At 39.8% G+C, this 18528-nt stretch overlaps 1 protein-coding gene across 1 annotated transcript; it reads right to left on the bottom strand.

The window, feature by feature from the left end:
• Positions 1–74: 74 nt before the first annotated feature.
• On the bottom strand, positions 75–10346 carry LOC131883638 (uncharacterized). The gene is made up of 4 exons (XM_059231151.1): positions 9926–10346; positions 4338–4580; positions 954–1358; positions 75–885 (listed from the first exon to the last, which is right to left on the bottom strand). The coding sequence occupies exons 1-4, from the start codon at positions 10088–10090 to the stop codon at positions 226–228; spliced, it is 1473 nt and encodes a 490-aa protein (XP_059087134.1). The 5' UTR covers positions 10091–10346; the 3' UTR covers positions 75–225.
• Positions 10347–18528: the final 8182 nt, after the last annotated feature.

Raw genomic sequence — 18528 nt, 5'->3', positions numbered from 1 at the left:
GTTGCTCTAGAAGTTCGAAGCTGTTGTCACTAACCCTGCCATACGACCAAATGAGTTTCTACCTCAAATCCCAATAGTTTAAATTGATGCATTGCATTAGGCACTCCTAAACATTTCTAAACAACACTTTTTAATGATTCAATATTGCAGTAGGTAGTAGTACTCAATTTTATCTGACTAGTTTCTTTGAAAAATGGCTATTTGAGTAGGTGAGAGAATGGCACGTCAAAGGAGTAAAGTCCGGATAGCAAGGCAAGAGGTGAGTCCCAGGAGCGAAATGTGATAGGTGACACCGGAACCAGTGACTTCGGACACGTTGGACTGGTCACCATCCCGTTTCAGATTCAAGTTGTCCGGAGGAGACGGATTCTCCAGAGAAGAGTCATTTTCGTGTTCCCTTTCGTAACTATAAGACGAAGGCCGCTCCGGAATGATGAATGAGCTTTTACCATCCTTGGAGTGGCTCTTCAAGGCTTGACCTGACATGGAGCATTTGAGCTCGTTGTCGTGCACGATAAGCGCAGAATCGGCGTATTTCATGAAATCCTTTTCCGTCACTTCACAAGTGGTCAGCTGGCAATCTAAACAATGTCCTGAGGTTTCGTAGACCAGTTCCAAGAAGTCCAGTGATCCATAGCCCACGTCGTCATTGCCAATGTCTTGAATGGCTTCTTTGTCAAACTGGTGAGTCATCAGGCCAATGAACCAAGAGAGTTTACTGCACTCGCACACAAAATGATTCTTGTCGATGTCAATGTACTCGGCCTCGGGATCTAACTTCTCGAAGGCCGGCATGGCCAACGATCCAAAGGGCAGGCTAGGGCTGGCTGTGAACTTGTTTTCACGGAAAACTAATCCTCTTTGAGATTCAGGGTTGGTGAGCTCCTAGAATTGGTAAAAATGACATTTACTTCGGATCACATTTATCATTGACATTTGAGTACAAAACTCACATCTCTGGCCATGGGCCTGAATGCCATGAAGGGCTTGCCGATCATAGAATCAAAAGTGTTGCCCTGGATGTCTGCGAATCCGAATTTGACGTCAAAACTCGAATCATGAACACTGACAAACACATTGTATGCCAACATGAACTTGTCGCATTTGAGGTAGAGCCCTCTGGTGGCCAAACTGACGAACCGGGTCATCCCCAAGGCATTGAATTCGCCGCAAGATTCCAACCGAAAACCCCACATAGATACACGGTCGAATCGGCTCCCAAACACGCTGAACTCTTTGACATGATCAAAGTGAAAGGCCATGGACGGGACTCGTTCCATTGCGATCTCCTTCAACCAGAAACTCCCGTCGACACTGATCCCGTCAAACGATTGGCGGGCGATCTTCAGGTTCCGAATCTGAAAAAATCAAGTTTGATTGATCAATTAATGAAGATGTATTTCTATTGTTTTGTCACGGACCAGGAAAACGGCGAGACTACAAAACTCTGTCAAATCAAATCCAACCTTCAGTGGACTCTAAACACAATCCTTTTTTTTGTTTGGTTCTTCACGGGCTTTTCTAACCGCTACAGGGAATTTAACCCCCAGCACTATTATTATTATTATTATTATTATTTTTTGGTTTGGTTTTTCACGGGCTTTTCTAACCGCTACAGGGAATGTAATCCCCAGTACCATTAAAATGAAAGATTATAATTCGTCTATTTATTACCTTTCAATTTTTATATGATATTTGGTCTACCAACGAATTTGAGTTGGCAGACCGAATTATAATGAAAGATAATTATTCGTATATGTATTACCTTTGAATCTTTATATGATATTTGTGGCTACCAACGAATTTGATTTGGCAGATCAAGCTAGTCCTTGAATGCAGGGTTGCTTTGGAAAATTACTTAAAATTTTGTCCAAGTCTGACTTGAAAGATGCAATTCGATCAACAAGGCCTACGTATTTCCTACGAATATTTGAGGGCAGCAAATTGAACAATGAAAGAGCCCAAGAAAGAAGAGAAGAGGACTTCATTATTCGAACTAGCCTGGATTCTCAAGGGCTTGAAGGTGCTCTTAAAACGCACTTTAAGCCTCTTAGGTCACTAGTATTGAGCCTAAATCCTGGGATGCTTTTGTTGAAGACGTTCAGTATCAGATATCTTTCGTACCTTCTCGGAACAATGTACAGTCCCACATAATAGGAAACAAATGCCAAGGAATATCAATCGAATTTAAAACGATTTATACTCTATTTGAGAGGAGACGTGGTGTAATGGTTAGTGCAGTTTTATAATACGAGAGAGGTCACCGGTTCGAATCTCCTCCCTGACCTTTCTCAAGGAAACTTTTAGACGCTAACCCTGACCACAGACGGAGGACCATAACTGATACGGACACGACACTGCCTATCGGAAAACAATAACAGGACGATTTGATGGCTGGCTCTGCTGACCGGGCTAGGCTCATCCCTTCGACCTTAGCACCCAAATACAATACAGTTATTGCCAGTGTGCTATGGAGAAACTTTAAGGATACAATTCAAGTTCACATTAAAAAGTTCAGGGTTTGTGTACATATGATACAAATGCAAATTTGGATGATAGAGTTGGCAATGGTAATGTTTTCTATTGGTTTGTCTACTCAAACTGAGTAATATTTTACTCTGACCTTTGATCGTATGATGTTTTGGACGGCCTCCCTGTTAAGACTTTAGTTTGAATTTCGATCCTTACTATCTTGAATAATGTGACTCTTAGATCGATTCGTTTATTTCATATTGAAATATACCCGTTTTGTACGTGATGAAAAGTGCTTTCTCATCAAAAAATGGCTGGCTTGACTTCAACTACTTCAACTTATGTCGTGCTAAAAAACGTGAAAGAACAAGACAAACTGTGATCTATCATACTAATGCAAAGCGTTTTGATTTGAACTTCAGAATCCTTCTGGCCAACAAAAGTAGGTCTCGACGGCTCGAGGTAAATGTTCGCAGAATGGAAAAGAAGAAAACACATGTAATGATAATCAAGTATTCTGAACGCATGTAAACAATAAACTCTTCTTCTTCTTTTTCTTCGCTTCTTTGCATGCGCAGGTGGTCACGAGCAAAGGAGTCATGCTGTTTGATTGGCGGACAACTAAAGGATCTGAATACATTTTGGCATCCTCGCTTTCAAAATGAAGATGTGAATCCACGATTGCCAAGAACGAGATTCATTTTGGTCTGAAAATCGAAGTTTTCATTGTAAACAAAGATACCACAGGTGTATTTGTACTCCACAACCTCGTTGCTCAGCACTCCCCGATCGTCCCTTCTCTCTCAAAGACTTCTCGAATTAAACTTATGGACTTGATGGATGGCTCATCGTCAGATTTTAAGGCCGACAACAATTGTCCCCTGAAGCTTCGACAAACGCTAACGATATTCATCACATTTGTGACATTTGACGAGCCAATTCTGTGTCCAAAGTAGTTTGCAGCGCAGTATGTACGCACGTACGTACATACGTACTCGTACACCACTCTCCCTACATAATTCTGGCTTAAGGAGTGTCAAGTGACGAATATGAAGAAAACAATTGTCAAGGTCGAATAGGGGTGCTTCTTCAGTGGAAAGGTACGTAAGTTGTGGGTAGTTTTTGCAACGTGCCAAGTTCTCGAGGAGAGTGAGGTGGCAAAAGTTGCCGATTGAGTCGCCGACGAGTCTTGTCTCTGTAGGTACTATAATGAACATCTCACCCACGGCCACTCAAGAACCGAATGTGATTCACTCAGGCCCCTTTTTTTGGCCATGATCACTCACTCATTCCCTGGTTTGGCTCGATTTCAAGCCCAAGAGTAATTGATTGGAATCGCTGTTTATCTAGAAAGAGTTTTGGTAAAATATGTACTGGACGTCAGTTTTGGAGGGATTGTCAAATTGAGCCGTGGGTTTTAATGTCTCGGGCAAGTGTGAGATATTTGAACTTCAAGTCACCTTGGCATCGTTTGGTGACGCCTAATTAGCATAAAATGTGATGATTACACTAGGGTTGTGTCAACGTGTTAAATGCAACAGATGACAGCTCAAATTGTTCCATGTACTACACACACTTAGTACAATGCGTCCAAAAAGTCTGCTGAAGTAATGGCTACAAACATAAACATTGGATGAAAACCATGTTGCAAATTATGCTGAAAAGCAATAAAGCATATGAAATTTGACATTAGTTCAAGATGAAAAAGGCGCATCTTGATGTAAACATGCGCAGCTATTTCGACCAGACCCTAATTTGCGGTCACGATCGTTCTCAGGGGGGGACATTGAGGTCTCGGTCAAATTGAATGTGCAAGGCAGGGATGAGTACGTATCTGGTGGATCTCGGAGAAAAAGTCGTCGTACCTCTGAGAATTCCACAATCTGCAGATGAGATGACAAACGCGTGCCAGCTTTCGCATTGTACAGACGTGGGTGAACATTGACCTCGTCGGACTTGGATATCGTGATGTTCTTGAGATTGGCCATTCGGTTGATGATCCGTGGGAACAACTCCACCGAGTGGCAGCTCGAGATTTTTAATTGTGCGGCATTCTCCGGAGGTTCCGAAACATTGTCCGTCAAGTCCCGAACACCAATCTTCACATCCTGAAATACATAGGCCAGAAGATGGTGGGATTTAGAAATGAGATCAAGGGCGGGTATTTTTTATAACAATGCCGATTAATTCAAGAAGCTTACGCTAGAGGTCCTGAAAGAGTGAGCTTTGTAATAATTGCGTGACCTAAATTGTACCAGAAACGTACGTAGGTCTTGCTACACATGGAAGTGGTAAAATCCACTTGTGCTATTGTACCATTTTATTTGTTTCCAAATTTCTTATCCCGACCATCAAGCTCTACCCAAATAAAAACTTTGTTCGATGCGGAGTTCAAGCGTGGAGAATCGCTCTTTTAGAGGCATGGCTACTTTATTTTTGGAATTGAACCTGACACGCCCTGTCGGATAAGGCCTCATGAATTATTTTGTTTGAATCGGAATAATGATGAGTTGACGGGCCGGAGAATGCGAGCTTTAATGACTCACGACAGGGCCAAGATTTATCGGAGAGACAGGTTTGGTAGTTGGGTCATTGACAGAATCGCTAACTTGAGAAGAGGCCGAAACCTAATGGCAAGACCAACCAAAATGTGGATATTGTGTTGACCCATTTGAACCCCGTCAAACTTTACAAAGTTCAATTGATTACCATGGACCAATAAAAGTCAAAATCGAAATTACTTGTTTTGAATGTGATCCGAAATCCACTACTTTTTGCCCTCTATCCATAAGAGGTAGTTTGTGTATGTAATAAACAATGAAACAAGAGATTGAATCTAAGATATGTTCAAAGCTTGCTATTAAAAACATATTTTCAATGAAATATCCTTCTTAAAGATGTTTCCGGTCTCTTTTGTTGTTAAAGAAGATATAGCTAATCAAACCGTAAAAATTGGCATCATTAAATTCATGTAAAAACACTTTGCTATTGCTATTTCCGCGCTGTTTTTGATACAGTAATTTGACATACCTATATAACATTTCGATGTTGTAATATTTTCCTAAATTTCCCAAGTTATCTTGAATGACAGCGAGAACAAACTGGATGATCTTTTGATGTTTGCTTCTATCAAAGTTAAGTGGGGCATGTTTGGTAGTGAGGAGGTCTTTTTTATAATTTTGGAGGAATTTGAAGAGTGTTAATAGTCAAGTTTTAGTGCATTTTTTTAAATCGGACCTTTCATGGTTTAAAAGCTGAAACCTTTTTCTTGGCGGCCAAAAGTATGTGACCATTAAGATTCGCTTGAAGAGAACAAATGTCACATTTTGTAATTCTGATACCTTTTAAGTAAAAAGTTTCACTCGTCAAGAAAGACAAAATTTTGGTCATCCGTATTCAGGTACCCAAATTCTTTCAATAGCTATAAAACCTGTTTTTTAAGCAACAAGAAAAAGGCACAAGGCAGAAAACTACTGAAAAATATGACTAGCCAAATCATATCAAACCATCTTGTGTCTCAAATCACGCAATGGTATTGGAGAGCTGGTTCGCCTAAGTACTCGTTGCTCTGCATAATGTAGTAAAAGAGGTATCTTAGCGTTCACCCACTTTCAGTTATCCAACTCAACTTTCTTGTATTATTGTGATTTGAGTTTGATGGGATAACACTTCGAAAACTACGGTCCTCCTTACCAATTCAAGCTCTTGATCTTGAGTATCAAGATGCATTTCAACTCTAGCATTTGGACTTGTGAAATCCCAGCATTCAATCGTTCTCTGAGTACACAAATAATAGACCGACCCCAAGAGTTTCGCAAGTGTTGTGTGCACTTGGTCCATCTTGATTCTTCGCAATGTGATTTGGATTGGCCATTATTGTCTCATGTAAAAGGTGTCATGAGAGGAATTCCGAACGTGTTTTGGTCGGCATCATACTATTACATTCACAGTCCTGCCGAATGACGCCCAGAACATGTAGCTGGCTCTTAGTGATGTTCAAATGGTAAAATACGAGACACCTTGAGGAGCAAAAACTCTCTTTAACCCATTCACTTACGAACACACACAGACACCAAGGGGGCATATCTCGACAAGACTGCTTCATCTTCTTTTCGCAGATATTTACGGACAATTCGAACAATGGACAAGAATTTGATAGAGTAATTGTAAGTTAAGGTGTGACTCTCTGGGCTTGGAAGACATGAAAAGTGGCATTTGGTCACAAAATATTGAGGAGATAAAACATATAATGTAAAAAAATTGATAGAGCTCCATTTAAGAAATTCAAGAAAAGTACTTGAAGGAGATCGGCTACCTTTTGATTGGTTTATTGACGATCATAACAACTATGTTATTGAATCTTTTATCTTTGTCACGTCCATGTCTAGAGTGGTCCGCATCCATCTGAAAACACGTGGCCGTGCTCAGGATCAATTTGGCCACTTTGAAAGTCATATTTAGGGTTGCCAAGTCTCGCACAATGTTGAAAGGCAGGGATTATTGTTGCTCTTCCACAAGCCTTATCTTTACCACCCTGCTCGTTGAAATCGGGAATTTGCACCCCAACCTAAACAATTGCATCTTGAGAATGTTGCTAAAACATTTGAGCTGACAAGGCATGCTGAGACATAACTTTTTGCAACTTCTCGTCCGTAAAATCGAGGCTACTCCAAGATCATCTTTCTCGTTTTGACTTATGGGCGTCTGTATTAAATCCCTGAGGGGAAACGTCATAGAATATTTACGATCCGGTTTCCAACGATCGGCCAGGTATTCGTTCATCTCATCCTGAAAAGAAGGCGTGTCTAAGGCTTTTTTTGCATGACAAATCGTGTTTTCTTTTGTGATAGCAAATTAAGGCTTGTTAATTCGCCAATGAGGTTGCCTCTTTCAGCACTTGTCACATTTTGTGGGTGCAAACGTAAACTCACCAAATTCCAGCTTCATGTCAGTTAATGGACAATGAGATGCCATATTTCGACTTGGTTTTTGACACTCCATAACATGAAATCCTTTACCCTTCCTCGATGCGAGACTTCATAACTTAAAGGTTGTTAAACCAGTTTTGTTCCTACTGTAGTACTCTGAGTGGACAAGATCACTATTGAGAAGGCGAATGACAGATTCATGATAGTTGATATCAAAAATGAAGTTAGGGACAGTGAAGAAATGGCGTTGGTCAATATTTGAAAATTGATGTTATGAATGGCACGATTCCTAAGGGTTATGCAAGGTTGCTTATAGTCATACCAAAAGTTCAAACAACTTGAATGGTAGTCGGAGAAAATCTTCTGATATCCATCCAAGACGCCTTTTTTGCATTTTCGAGCGCATGAGTCCGGGTTTCTAGTTCATTAAGCAATTTACTTACATGTTTCAAATCAAGAGGGCCATTCACTCACTCACTTGAGTCTTGCCTTGATTGCATATTGATTCAGGAAAAGGGAAGTGAAGAATTGCACCCTGTTAATAGCGGTTTGCAGATTGAACTCCTGGCTTGCACTACTGGATTGGCTATGGCAAAAACTGGAACATCTGCAATTCCTGCTCAGTTTGCCTTGGACACAATTTGACACATGATTTGTTTCAAGGGAGTGGGCAGGAGGAGGGGCTCCAGGGAAATGGATGGAAACCCTGGTTGTTTCAAGTCTCATTCATTGTTCTTGGATTACCATGGAAGGTTTTCAAAATGGCGATGACAATTCGCTAGCTGATGTTGATGATTTGGCAAAAATGAGCTAGCCCCATGGTTAACAAAATAATAATTCTAGGGATCGAAATTAAACTGCAAAAGCCCTTTTTGAATTCAGTAGGCTAGAAAATGTATTGATTGAGCGAGGGTTGAGTTATGACCAAAAATAGAGCATTTGACAATAAAAGCAAGTCAGTAGCATTATTCCAGAAAAAAATCGTCAATATCCTACGTCAAAAAAGGGTTAAGATTTCTCAATCAGTTCTTGAATACTTATGAAGAAGTATCAAAATGATCTTGGCATATATTTTGAAGAAAAAAATAACATTATGCAATGAAGAAAAAAACTATTTAAACTTTGCCATGATTTTAGAAATACTTGTATCGCAAAAAACTGGTTTCCGATCGCGCTTTGCTACCTATTTTCATTAAACTCGTCGTGCATTTTGATCAGAACCTATGTAGGTTAATCTAGTTTAGGCACCAGGAAGAATGTATAAAAGAGTTGGGCAAAAGTAAACGAGCATCAGTTCATCTTGGTTTGGTGATCGAGAATAAGCATGACTTTAAGGGTACCATAAATATGAAGCTATCACAAAAATTGATCATCACGAGTAAAACTAATTTTGTCCAAAATATATATTTTCAGGTTGCAATTGTTTTATGTGCCATTTTGGCCAAATCATTGGGGGATAACGTGGTCCAGTATCCTGGTTTGTTCTATTCTCCAACCCGGTCCCAAACTACAAAGAGGCGTCCAAAGGAATTGAAACAAAATATGGGTAAAACCCGAGCCCAAATATCCGAGCCAAATATTCGAGCCCAAATATCCGAGCCCAAATATTCCGAGCCAAATTATCCCGAGCCAATATCCCGAACCCAAATATCCCGAGCCAAAATACCACGAGCCAAAATTCCGAACCCAAATACCCCGAGCCCAATATCCCGAACCCAAATATCCCGAGCAAAAATACCACGAGCCAAAATATCCCGAACCCAAATACCCGAGCCAAATATCACGAGCCCAAATATCCGAACCCAAATACCCGAGCCAAACTCACCGAACACAAATATCACCAACCAGCCAACACACGCCAGCAACATACCAGCTATCCGACCGCAATACCGAGCCAAATATCCCAGAGCCCAAATATCCGACCCAATTCGAGCCAAATATCATGAGCCTCATTATCCTGAGCCCAAATACCCAGAGCCCAAATATCCCGAGCCCAAATACCCAGAACCCAAATATCATGAGCCCAAATACCCCGAGCCCAAATATCCTGAGCCTCATTATCCTGAGCCTCATTATCCTGAAGCCTCATTATCCTGAGCCTCATTATCCTGAACCTCATTATCCTGAGCCTCATCATCCTGAGCCTCATTATCCTGACCTCATTATCCTAACCCCATTATCCTGACCCCATCACCCTAAACCCATTACCCGAGCCTCATTATCCTGACCCCACTATCCTGAGCCCCATCACCCTAAACCCATTACCCGAGCCTCATTATCCTGAGCCCCACTACCCTGAGTCTCATTATTCCAAACCTTCTCACTACGAGCTCAAGCACCCAAAGCATCACCATGAGTTCAAGTATAAAAGCGTGAAGCTTCCTTCGGAGTTTGTTGAGCCCATCCGGAGTTTGGACACATCAAAGGCTACAAAGTGGTAGCCCTTCCCGTTGAAGGTTATTTGACTCAAAAGCATCACCACTAATTTATGCACATCGGCTAAAATAAATCATTGAACCACTTACCATCTTGGTCTCACAATTACACTCGACATCCACCAAAGCTGGATTATTCGCATTCACGTCACACTGACATCCTGGAACATGGCACAGGCTTTTGGGAACTTCTCCCTGAGTCATCACCATACCTAGCATCATCACTAAAACCACACTGGTCTTGAGCCATTCCATCTTGACTTATGATAATTTCCTACCAACAGTCCCGAATTCAAAACACAACTAACCACTGTCTCGCTCTCAATAAGTTCCTTCCCACGTTAAGTCATGCTTTTCTCAGGAAGGAAATCACTGATTTGGTGCGGGCAATACCACGAAATTACTATTCACCTGACCACGAAACACATCAAAATAAAGATGAGTCTTATATTCCAGGATCTGTTCTCGTGATTTCAAGAAGATGGACTGATAGCCAAAGCGTCGATCTCGGATGACGACGGTTTTTGCGCGCTTCATTCTAATTCTTCGTGAGGCAAGTAAGCGAGTACTAAGTACGCACTGGCCTACCAATAGTGAGTGCAGACAGGGCATATTTTTCGTCTTGTCCGCGCTCGGGCCCAACATTCCTCGGAGTAATGTGAGAGTGCGAGTGGCCCGCGGAATGAACAGGGCCTAGGCCCGTCTTGCCTATTGCATTCTAGGCCAAATGGAGAATTCCCCCAAACAGCGTCACATGTGTCTTTTCGAGGATGCATTGCCGTCCATATCTGATTTCAGTGTTTCTCTGGCTAATGAAAGCTCATTTCCGAAAATTTGTCATTCACACACACAACACATACACACTCACATCTAGTCCATTGACAAATTTGACATCGATTTTGTGGGCTCCTCTCTTTCAATTTACTATTCATTTGCTGTCTAGAGGGTTTGTAAATCATCAAAGTATGCCTTCAAGCTTTTTCATAAATACTGAGAACGTGAGAGATTGCTTCGCCTGCAATGATTTACAACCATGTAACCACTTCTGGATAGTCTTTAAATCAATGAGGTGGACTCTGTTTGTCAAATCTTCGGTCTCTTATTTCCAGATTTATTTTCAAAGTCTAAAAGGCTGGTTTTATCTACGTATGTATATTCTGCGGACCTCTTCAACTGTTCAACAAGGAAGATTCACGATTTTTAATTTTGCATTTGTATGATATCTGAAACAACAACGAATTAGAATATACAGGGTAGAAAGGAATCAAGTCTTGATCATATCTGTATCTAAGGTTTTGATTACGAGGGACGACTGAAAAGCCTTTCTTGGTTTTATCTTCAGGCATCCATACTATGAGAGGGTTACCAATATAATGTTATTTAGGCTAAGATTGGATCATCTTTGAAATGACACCAGGTTAATCAATTGCTCATTGGAATGAAAAAGTTACTCAATGCCATCAAATCAGAAGCCACAAAGGTGGTCTTTGCTTTCTCTCCACCCTGGAGAGTAGACCTGTTTATTTTGAAAGAATATCCGAATTCTTTTGTTATCATGCTATCTTGAAAGGATGAGTGCAATCATCACTCATCTTGAGGTAAAGGTTTAATGTGGATAAATGTTATGGCAAGGCGTTCAAGCGATACTTAAAATGGGTAAAGCTTACATCCTCGTTTCTAGGGTTAAAAAAGGATTGTTGTCTTGACTTTCATATTGTCGTCTAACTAGTCCATAAACTTGTTTGCGTCCTTTGTTATCCTCACTTGAAACAAAAGCAACAAGGTCCCGTTACCCCTCAGATTGTGCTCGCCAATCCCTTGTTGTCGTTTGACACCTATTATTTCGAATTAATTTTCATCGATGCCTCATTTCGGCTCGTTGTCAATGTCTAAACGTCTGCAACAATTTCAATCCGCTCCATGTCGAGTGACATTGGCTGACTTTTGATGGCTTGGTGATGAAGTGTTTTATTTAAGAAGAAGGAGGAATGGCCTGGGAGCTCATCCAAACAAGATAGTTGTGATGGTGTGTAGTTTAAATTCATGTAATGTTTTTTTCAATGCCCTGGCATCATCTACAACTGAGCACCTCCGGAGAAAGTTCGCCAAAAACGTCGCAAATTTGAAGGCAGAAAACTCCAAAACTTGTTGGGGAACATACCAAGAACAATAACTAAAAACATTGAGAAGACATCTTTTCCCATGTCTTAATATAAGGTATTCTGTGTTGATCTATTTTGCTTGTAAACATCATCAAAAAAACCAACCGGAACGAATTTCTGTGTCAGGGTGTAGTTCACGCTTTTTTGGAGTATCGTATAATTTGGAGCTTGTCAATTTTGGCCTTTTGATGATCAACCTAGTCGTCAGTGAGGCCAAAAGATAGAATTAGATACTTCAGACGTTGATGTTTGTCACTAAAAAGCAATGGATTTTTGTCCTTAGGGATGAAATCCATATGAAATGGTCAAAAACTTCTCCCTTTTAATTGGCTGAAAATTAAGATATATTACTGATGTAATTTGTTCAGGTGAAGTATAATATTGGAAAAGTTGATATGACTTCAACGTAATAGCCATTCAATTTTACAACAAAAACTACGCGCAAGGATCCCAGAACAAATTGATCGATCATTTGATCCACCCAAACCAGAACAAATATTTGTGCGCTTAAATGTATCTCGAATCATCTCTTAGGCCCAAACTCGCCAAAAGGCATTATCAAACGTTTTGGCAACGCTGCCGTTTCCTGGAATAACTCGTATGTCATCGTAAGTTCGCTACAAAGAACGTGTTAGTGTTTTCTTGGCAAAGTCATTGAAGGCAAGGTGAGAGTTGTTGAAAGAAGAACTCTTGGCGCATTACTAATGATCGGAGAGTTGTAATTAACTTTTGCGTGAGCCAACGAAAGGAATTGAAACGAGATAAGCATCAAGCAACAGCGTCTTTTCGGGAAGAAAACCTCACTGCGAGGGTTCGATGAACATTGTTTGCTTTAAGCTTGGGAAGTATGATTGATGGTTATTGGGGATACGATTACAATGCACAACAATACGCGCCTATTTCGTGACAGGCTCCTTGGATCTATTGCCATGAAAATGCCTTCACCGAAACAAGGCCAGAAATTCCCAATTTTCTAGGCTCAAGCCCCTTGAAAAATGATCTTTTTCCCTTCGAAAAGTGACAACAGGACATAGGCCTCACTGAGGGCATGCACAAACAGTACACGTGCGTACGGTACATACATGAACAGAATGCGCAATACACAGACCTTCATTACTGATCGGGTCGAGATTGATTGTTCTTGGGACTTGAATCTTTTTGGACAAGAGATTCGAGGTGGTAAGGTTGCTCCAGAAAGAAACTACGACCGAAAAGGGGATTAGTCACTCTTGAAAAATACGGAATTTATTTGAAGAGTGGAATGACATCAAAGGCCTTTGTAATGTTTCTTTTTTCCACTTGATGATGATATAGTAATAATAGTAATATTGATGGTAATGCGAGCCTTTTTGTAATGTACTATTTCATCGGTCTATTTCCGAATTTAAACAGAATATACCTTCTTAGACGATTCTTCATGGATGGCCCATTGTTAAGTACTACAAACAAACCTGAGATTGTTCTGTGTTGACCTGCTTTAAGTTCAAGGGTGCTTTAGAGTCGCAAATTCGAGCGTTGTGCCAAATCTCTCAAGTACTTTGACTAGTGTTGGGGCAAGTCGGACTGACTCGAACGAGCCCTTTGATGTTTTGACTTTTTGCCAGGCTCGAGTCTTTTACTACAATCAGTTCTAGCAAAAGGACTCGTTCTGTTAAATTCTAAAAAAAAAAAAAAAGAATAATTGTTCTGACGAGTCCGGACTCGAGGCCGGTCAATTTCTCCAAAAAAAATAATAATCTAGAGCACTCGGACTCGAGTCCGGAATCTCCTCAGCACTAACTTTGACCTAGTGCCCTATATTACAGAACTACTTTGACCTACAGAGACTCATCCTTAAACAGAACTTTGTTAGTGACTTTGTTAGACGCTAGCTTAATCAAAGAATCTTGAAAAAAGCATGTCGAGATTTGTAGTGTAATGTATATACATATAACGAGTTGTATCATAAGGATTACATTTCATCTGCAACACTGTATACATATCAACAAAGCAGATCTGCTTTCCTTGCTTGATAAATGCTCAAAAAGGTATTGTTTTGATTTTAAATTTTATTGGACTGAATATGAAGAAAACTGAGAATGTAGTCTTATCTGCGCAACTTATGCTTCACCGTATTATTCAGTCGAGGTTCCTGTGTATTGTTGAAAACCTTTCAAAAATAATTTGTATGGTAGAGCATTGGCCGAAAGTAAAATGAAAGGGGGGGGGGTTAAAATAATAATAATAAAAAATTGACTAATCATACACCTTTTGATGTGTCCAAGATCTTTGAAATAATACATGCCTAATCACTGCCGGTACATAGGTGCTTAATGTTCCGGCACTTACAACAGAGTTATAGACATTTCAATTGGGAATTCGGTACAAGAGCTAGAAGATTATCGAAATGATGGCTGAGATGCCAAAATTGCAATTGATCTTTGTAAATCATAATGATAGGTCTGTTAATGTGTCTCACAATCTTTGGCATTTTGTCCCAGTATTGATCTCATTTAAGGATTATTACTTTAGAGAGAGGCTAGTTCTATAATAGGTGAGTCCTGTCCTCACTGTTCAGCGCGTCAGCGATTTGATTTCGGGCTAAACTGAAATTTATAAAGACAAAATTGGATCGAAATTTTCATTTTTTCATTATTTCTTTGGAACTTTGTCACATTGACCTAAAGTGTCGAGAAAATGTAACATATATTTTATAGTATTTAGAGTAAACATATTTTTAGAACTATAAAGTCATTAAGTTTTCTTGATGGACCTCTTCAAGTCAATCCAAACGCATCTGTCAAAAAGTTTTTTTTCTATTTACCATCAATATAACAAAAAGCCCTCAATGTAACAAAGGCAACAACAAGAACCTAAACTCATGTTTTCAAAGAACATTGTGTTATGCACTTGTATGAACTATACATTAATGTCCAACCTACAACGGGTTTGTTTCCCTTGGTGTCGTGATTTCATATTTTGGTACGTTCCCAAGCGTAAACCATTTTCACTCCTTGGTTGTGTTACTCAGTGGTTGTGGGCGTTGTGGGCGTTGTGCAAAAGGAAAGGTGAGGAAGGCAACCTACCTTGGTCCAAAGGGAAGATCTCCATGAAATAGTAGTCCACGAGGTCAGAGTGTATTCTTCCAATTTGAGAAAGCTGTCCGTGAAGCATTTAATCGTCTGTGGATGCAAGTCCGGGAGATTTCGCGGTCTTTGAACGAAGGAAAGGCTAATGAAAAATGTCAGGACTTGTATCTTTTAAGGTCAACTTGTGTCTGATACTTTTTGTATTGGTGGTCTCGCCACCCGAGTAACAAGTTGATGTCCTCAAGTGTCAACCTTAAAACAGATAAAGCGTCTCATTTGGGGCAACTAATAGGCTGGTAAACAAAGGATCACATGACTGGGTAAAAAAGGTGTCTCAGCCGAAGAGGCAATTGTTCAGTTTTAGGCATGCGAGAAGATGAACTCCCTCCTTAATTCCCAGTATTCCTCAAAATGATTGGAAAGCTTTGAATATTCAATGACCCGGATCAATGTAGGAGAAAATCAATAAGTCACTTTGGACGGCGGATTTTTCTCATTTTTTTTTATAAAACTTTCCCCAGAACTCTATCAAGACAACGACGAAATTGATAAGCTAAACACAATCAGTAGAATTTTAATATCTTAACGCTTTGATCGTGGAATGTATATGGAAGAGAATGATGTAAATATTTACGATTATATCTTCCGTTTTACATTGGTTGTCCCATTAATCCTTATCAGGAGCAAAGAAGGTACACACTATCGTTAACTTTGCGAATAGTTCAAGAATTTCAAGAATTATATTTTTAATACCGTACTTTGTAAGTTAGCCTCACAGATTTCTTGAAATTGATGCATTAATTGAAATATTTTTTCTCGAAATTCGTTTCGTTCATGGTTTTCTATTAGCGAGTTAAACTGAATAATAAATATTTGTCTAATCTAATATCAACTAAATCCGCTTTTCGTTGCAAAACGTTGGTTTTCAATTTCAAGTTATCAAAACGAAACGACTAATTGTCCTAGATAAGCAAAGTCTAGACAATTGCAATGTACACGGTTGAGAAAAACCAATCAATTCCAAATGGAATGTATAATCATTCGAAGAAGCACTTAAAAAAAATGCGGTTTTTTTTATGGAGACAAGTTAATGAGAAGTTGAAAGAAATATTAAATCTACTTTGACCTCCACATAAGTACACCCTACTTTTGCTCCGTCTGCTACTATAAGTCTTTGGGCAGATTGAACTAAATCATGATAAATATTTGCCAATTGGGCTGAAGAAGTCAAAACAAAAAGCAAATATGATGGCTTGAAAGGGGTGAAACTGGAAAACCGAGGAATCCACAATCTATTAATTTTGCGACTTTATTTTCGCAAGCTCAAAATACAACGGGTTGAAACAGGTATCGCCTAAAATAAAAAGGTTTTGTCAAAGTATACCATTTATCTTTTTGAACTACTGAACACTTACCTGGCCTTTCTACGTACAACCACTAAAAAGCAAACCCTCATTAGAGATGCAAACACCTTCACTTTTAAATGTAACATCTGACGTGTAAGTGCCCTTAACTAGCCTATCAAAGAAAATGGCCAATAATATCATCCTCTCAATAACACCCCCACAACATTTAGTCTCCACCCTACGAGTCCAATCTTGGCTCAAAACCGGTTTAACAGTTGTCTAAGTACGAATTCATCCCCCTAAGTTTTTGCCTGTTCTTGGCAATTTTAGCCGATCGGAAGCCCTGGGGTGGGAATATTCAAGCATGATTCAATGCCCTTGAACACTCTATCCACAAATGCATGATCTTTGGTACTTAAGGTTTGATTATCTTGTTTTGATTCGTTAAACCCACAATTACAATCAGGCTCGAATTTTCTGGCCCCCATTATGGTGTATGTTTCCAGTGAGGGTATTGTGAAATGGACAAAGAACATGAAACAATTCACATTTGCATAAACACATTCACCATTCGTCACCAGTCCATTGAGAAGGGAGGGGGGGAGTGAACACCTGAGCTTGACGGACGATGAATTTGCTCCTTGAAAAGATTTTGTTTGTCTTGGACTGCTTGTGGTAGACCAAACTCCCTGGGCGAAGTTTTGGCCAAATTATACTTACTCACCAACCGACGATTATCCTGTAAGTTTCATTTGTATCTTAGACGAAACCAGCCATGATTCTCTATGCAACATGTATCCATCGGTTTTGGTTGAAATTACGCAATTTGCACTTGACTTGAGGACGGTACATGTGTGTCTTTTCTCCCTGATCTTGGTCTTGGACAGATATAGATTTTTAAGCCATACATTTGGGTAAGGAACCGATATGAGTGTATGGTCTTGTTCATATTTTTGGCAGGCACACAATTGTGTCCAATAGGGACGCGATAGAATAAAGAAGTACGGCATACCGTATATACCCAAAATATTGCCGGAAGAAGAGTATTTTGTAGAGGATAATTGAACGAAAGAGTGAATTTGAAAACTAATAATGAATGGTTCAAGTTGATCAGACACTCAGGAAAGTTAAGGGGGAGAAGAAAATAAGAAGCCATGATGAAGAGAAGAAAAACCTAGGTTTAGTGTGTATGGTCGAGCCAAGAGTTGGCCCTCATGATCAACCGGAAGAAAGGAACTCGTTCTCGGATATGAATCCGAGACGAGCAAAAAACACATACTCAATAAAGGCCCCCAAAAACCAGCTAGTGATTGAGATGAGACTCCGAAACCGTTGAGATCCTGAACAAACCGACGCACATGTGGAAGAGATCTGCTGCTGGTTCGTGCAGAAAAAAAAACATATTCAACTTATTTTATATCGTTACCAAATTTATCTGTCCAATAGAAAGAAATAAAGCAACACCACCAACAAGAACAATGACCACCAGCGAGTGATTGCGATCTTTGTCGAAAGTCCGGTACGGGAAGCTCAAGTTGAAGTAGAGAGACAAGACTAGAAGGGAAAAAATACGATCCACGCGAACACATGAACACATTGATCAACAAGGACTGCAATCCCGAGCGAGGTGCGCAAGACGCTGGCCTAAAAAATGACTGAATCACCCACGGCTCTAATTGTTATTGAGATGTGTTGGGATCAAGAGAAAACAAAAATTTGAAAGACAATATGACTTGGAAGTATCTGCAAATTTTGGTTTTAAAATTGGGGTTATAGTTCTCCATCTACGTAGTGGTGGATTGTCACGTCCAGTGACTCAGAACGGCCAGCTGCGCCTTTCGTAAAGGTATGTTACTATTATTTCGTTTAAATTAAAAAAAAACTGTTGTTGAGAATGATACCTTGGCATTTGTTTATCAAAATCTCAAATTTGACCACTACTGGGAATTTGTGATAAGTCCGAAAAAGACGAAAATGCATCAAAAACGTGTTCAAAACGTGCAATATGTAGAAAATACGTAAACGTTTGTTTTGGTTCCCGATCGTCAAATTCTGGGAAACCGTTTTTTCAAGTGTTACTACTTTTTTACAGCTAAAAAACATCTACAATTTACTAA

This window comes from Tigriopus californicus, chromosome 7 (assembly GCF_007210705.1).
Source record: "Tigriopus californicus strain San Diego chromosome 7, Tcal_SD_v2.1, whole genome shotgun sequence".
NCBI lineage: Eukaryota > Metazoa > Arthropoda > Copepoda > Harpacticoida > Harpacticidae > Tigriopus > Tigriopus californicus.
Note: the sequence above shows the minus strand (reverse complement) of the source record. Positions and strands in the feature narration are given on the sequence as shown.

Excerpts from the sequence above, each read along its gene's own strand:
- LOC131883638 (XM_059231151.1), bottom strand. The coding sequence starts at position 10,090 with ATGGAATGGCTCAAGACCAGTGTGGTTTTAGTGATGATGCTAGGTATG. Across the intron at positions 4,581-9,925 it reads GTAATTGTGAGACCAAGATG|GATGTGAAGATTGGTGTTCG; the intron begins GTAAGTGGTTCA and ends TATGTATTTCAG. Across the intron at positions 1,359-4,337 it reads AGATTGTGGAATTCTCAGAG|ATTCGGAACCTGAAGATCGC; the intron begins GTACGACGACTT and ends TGATTTTTTCAG.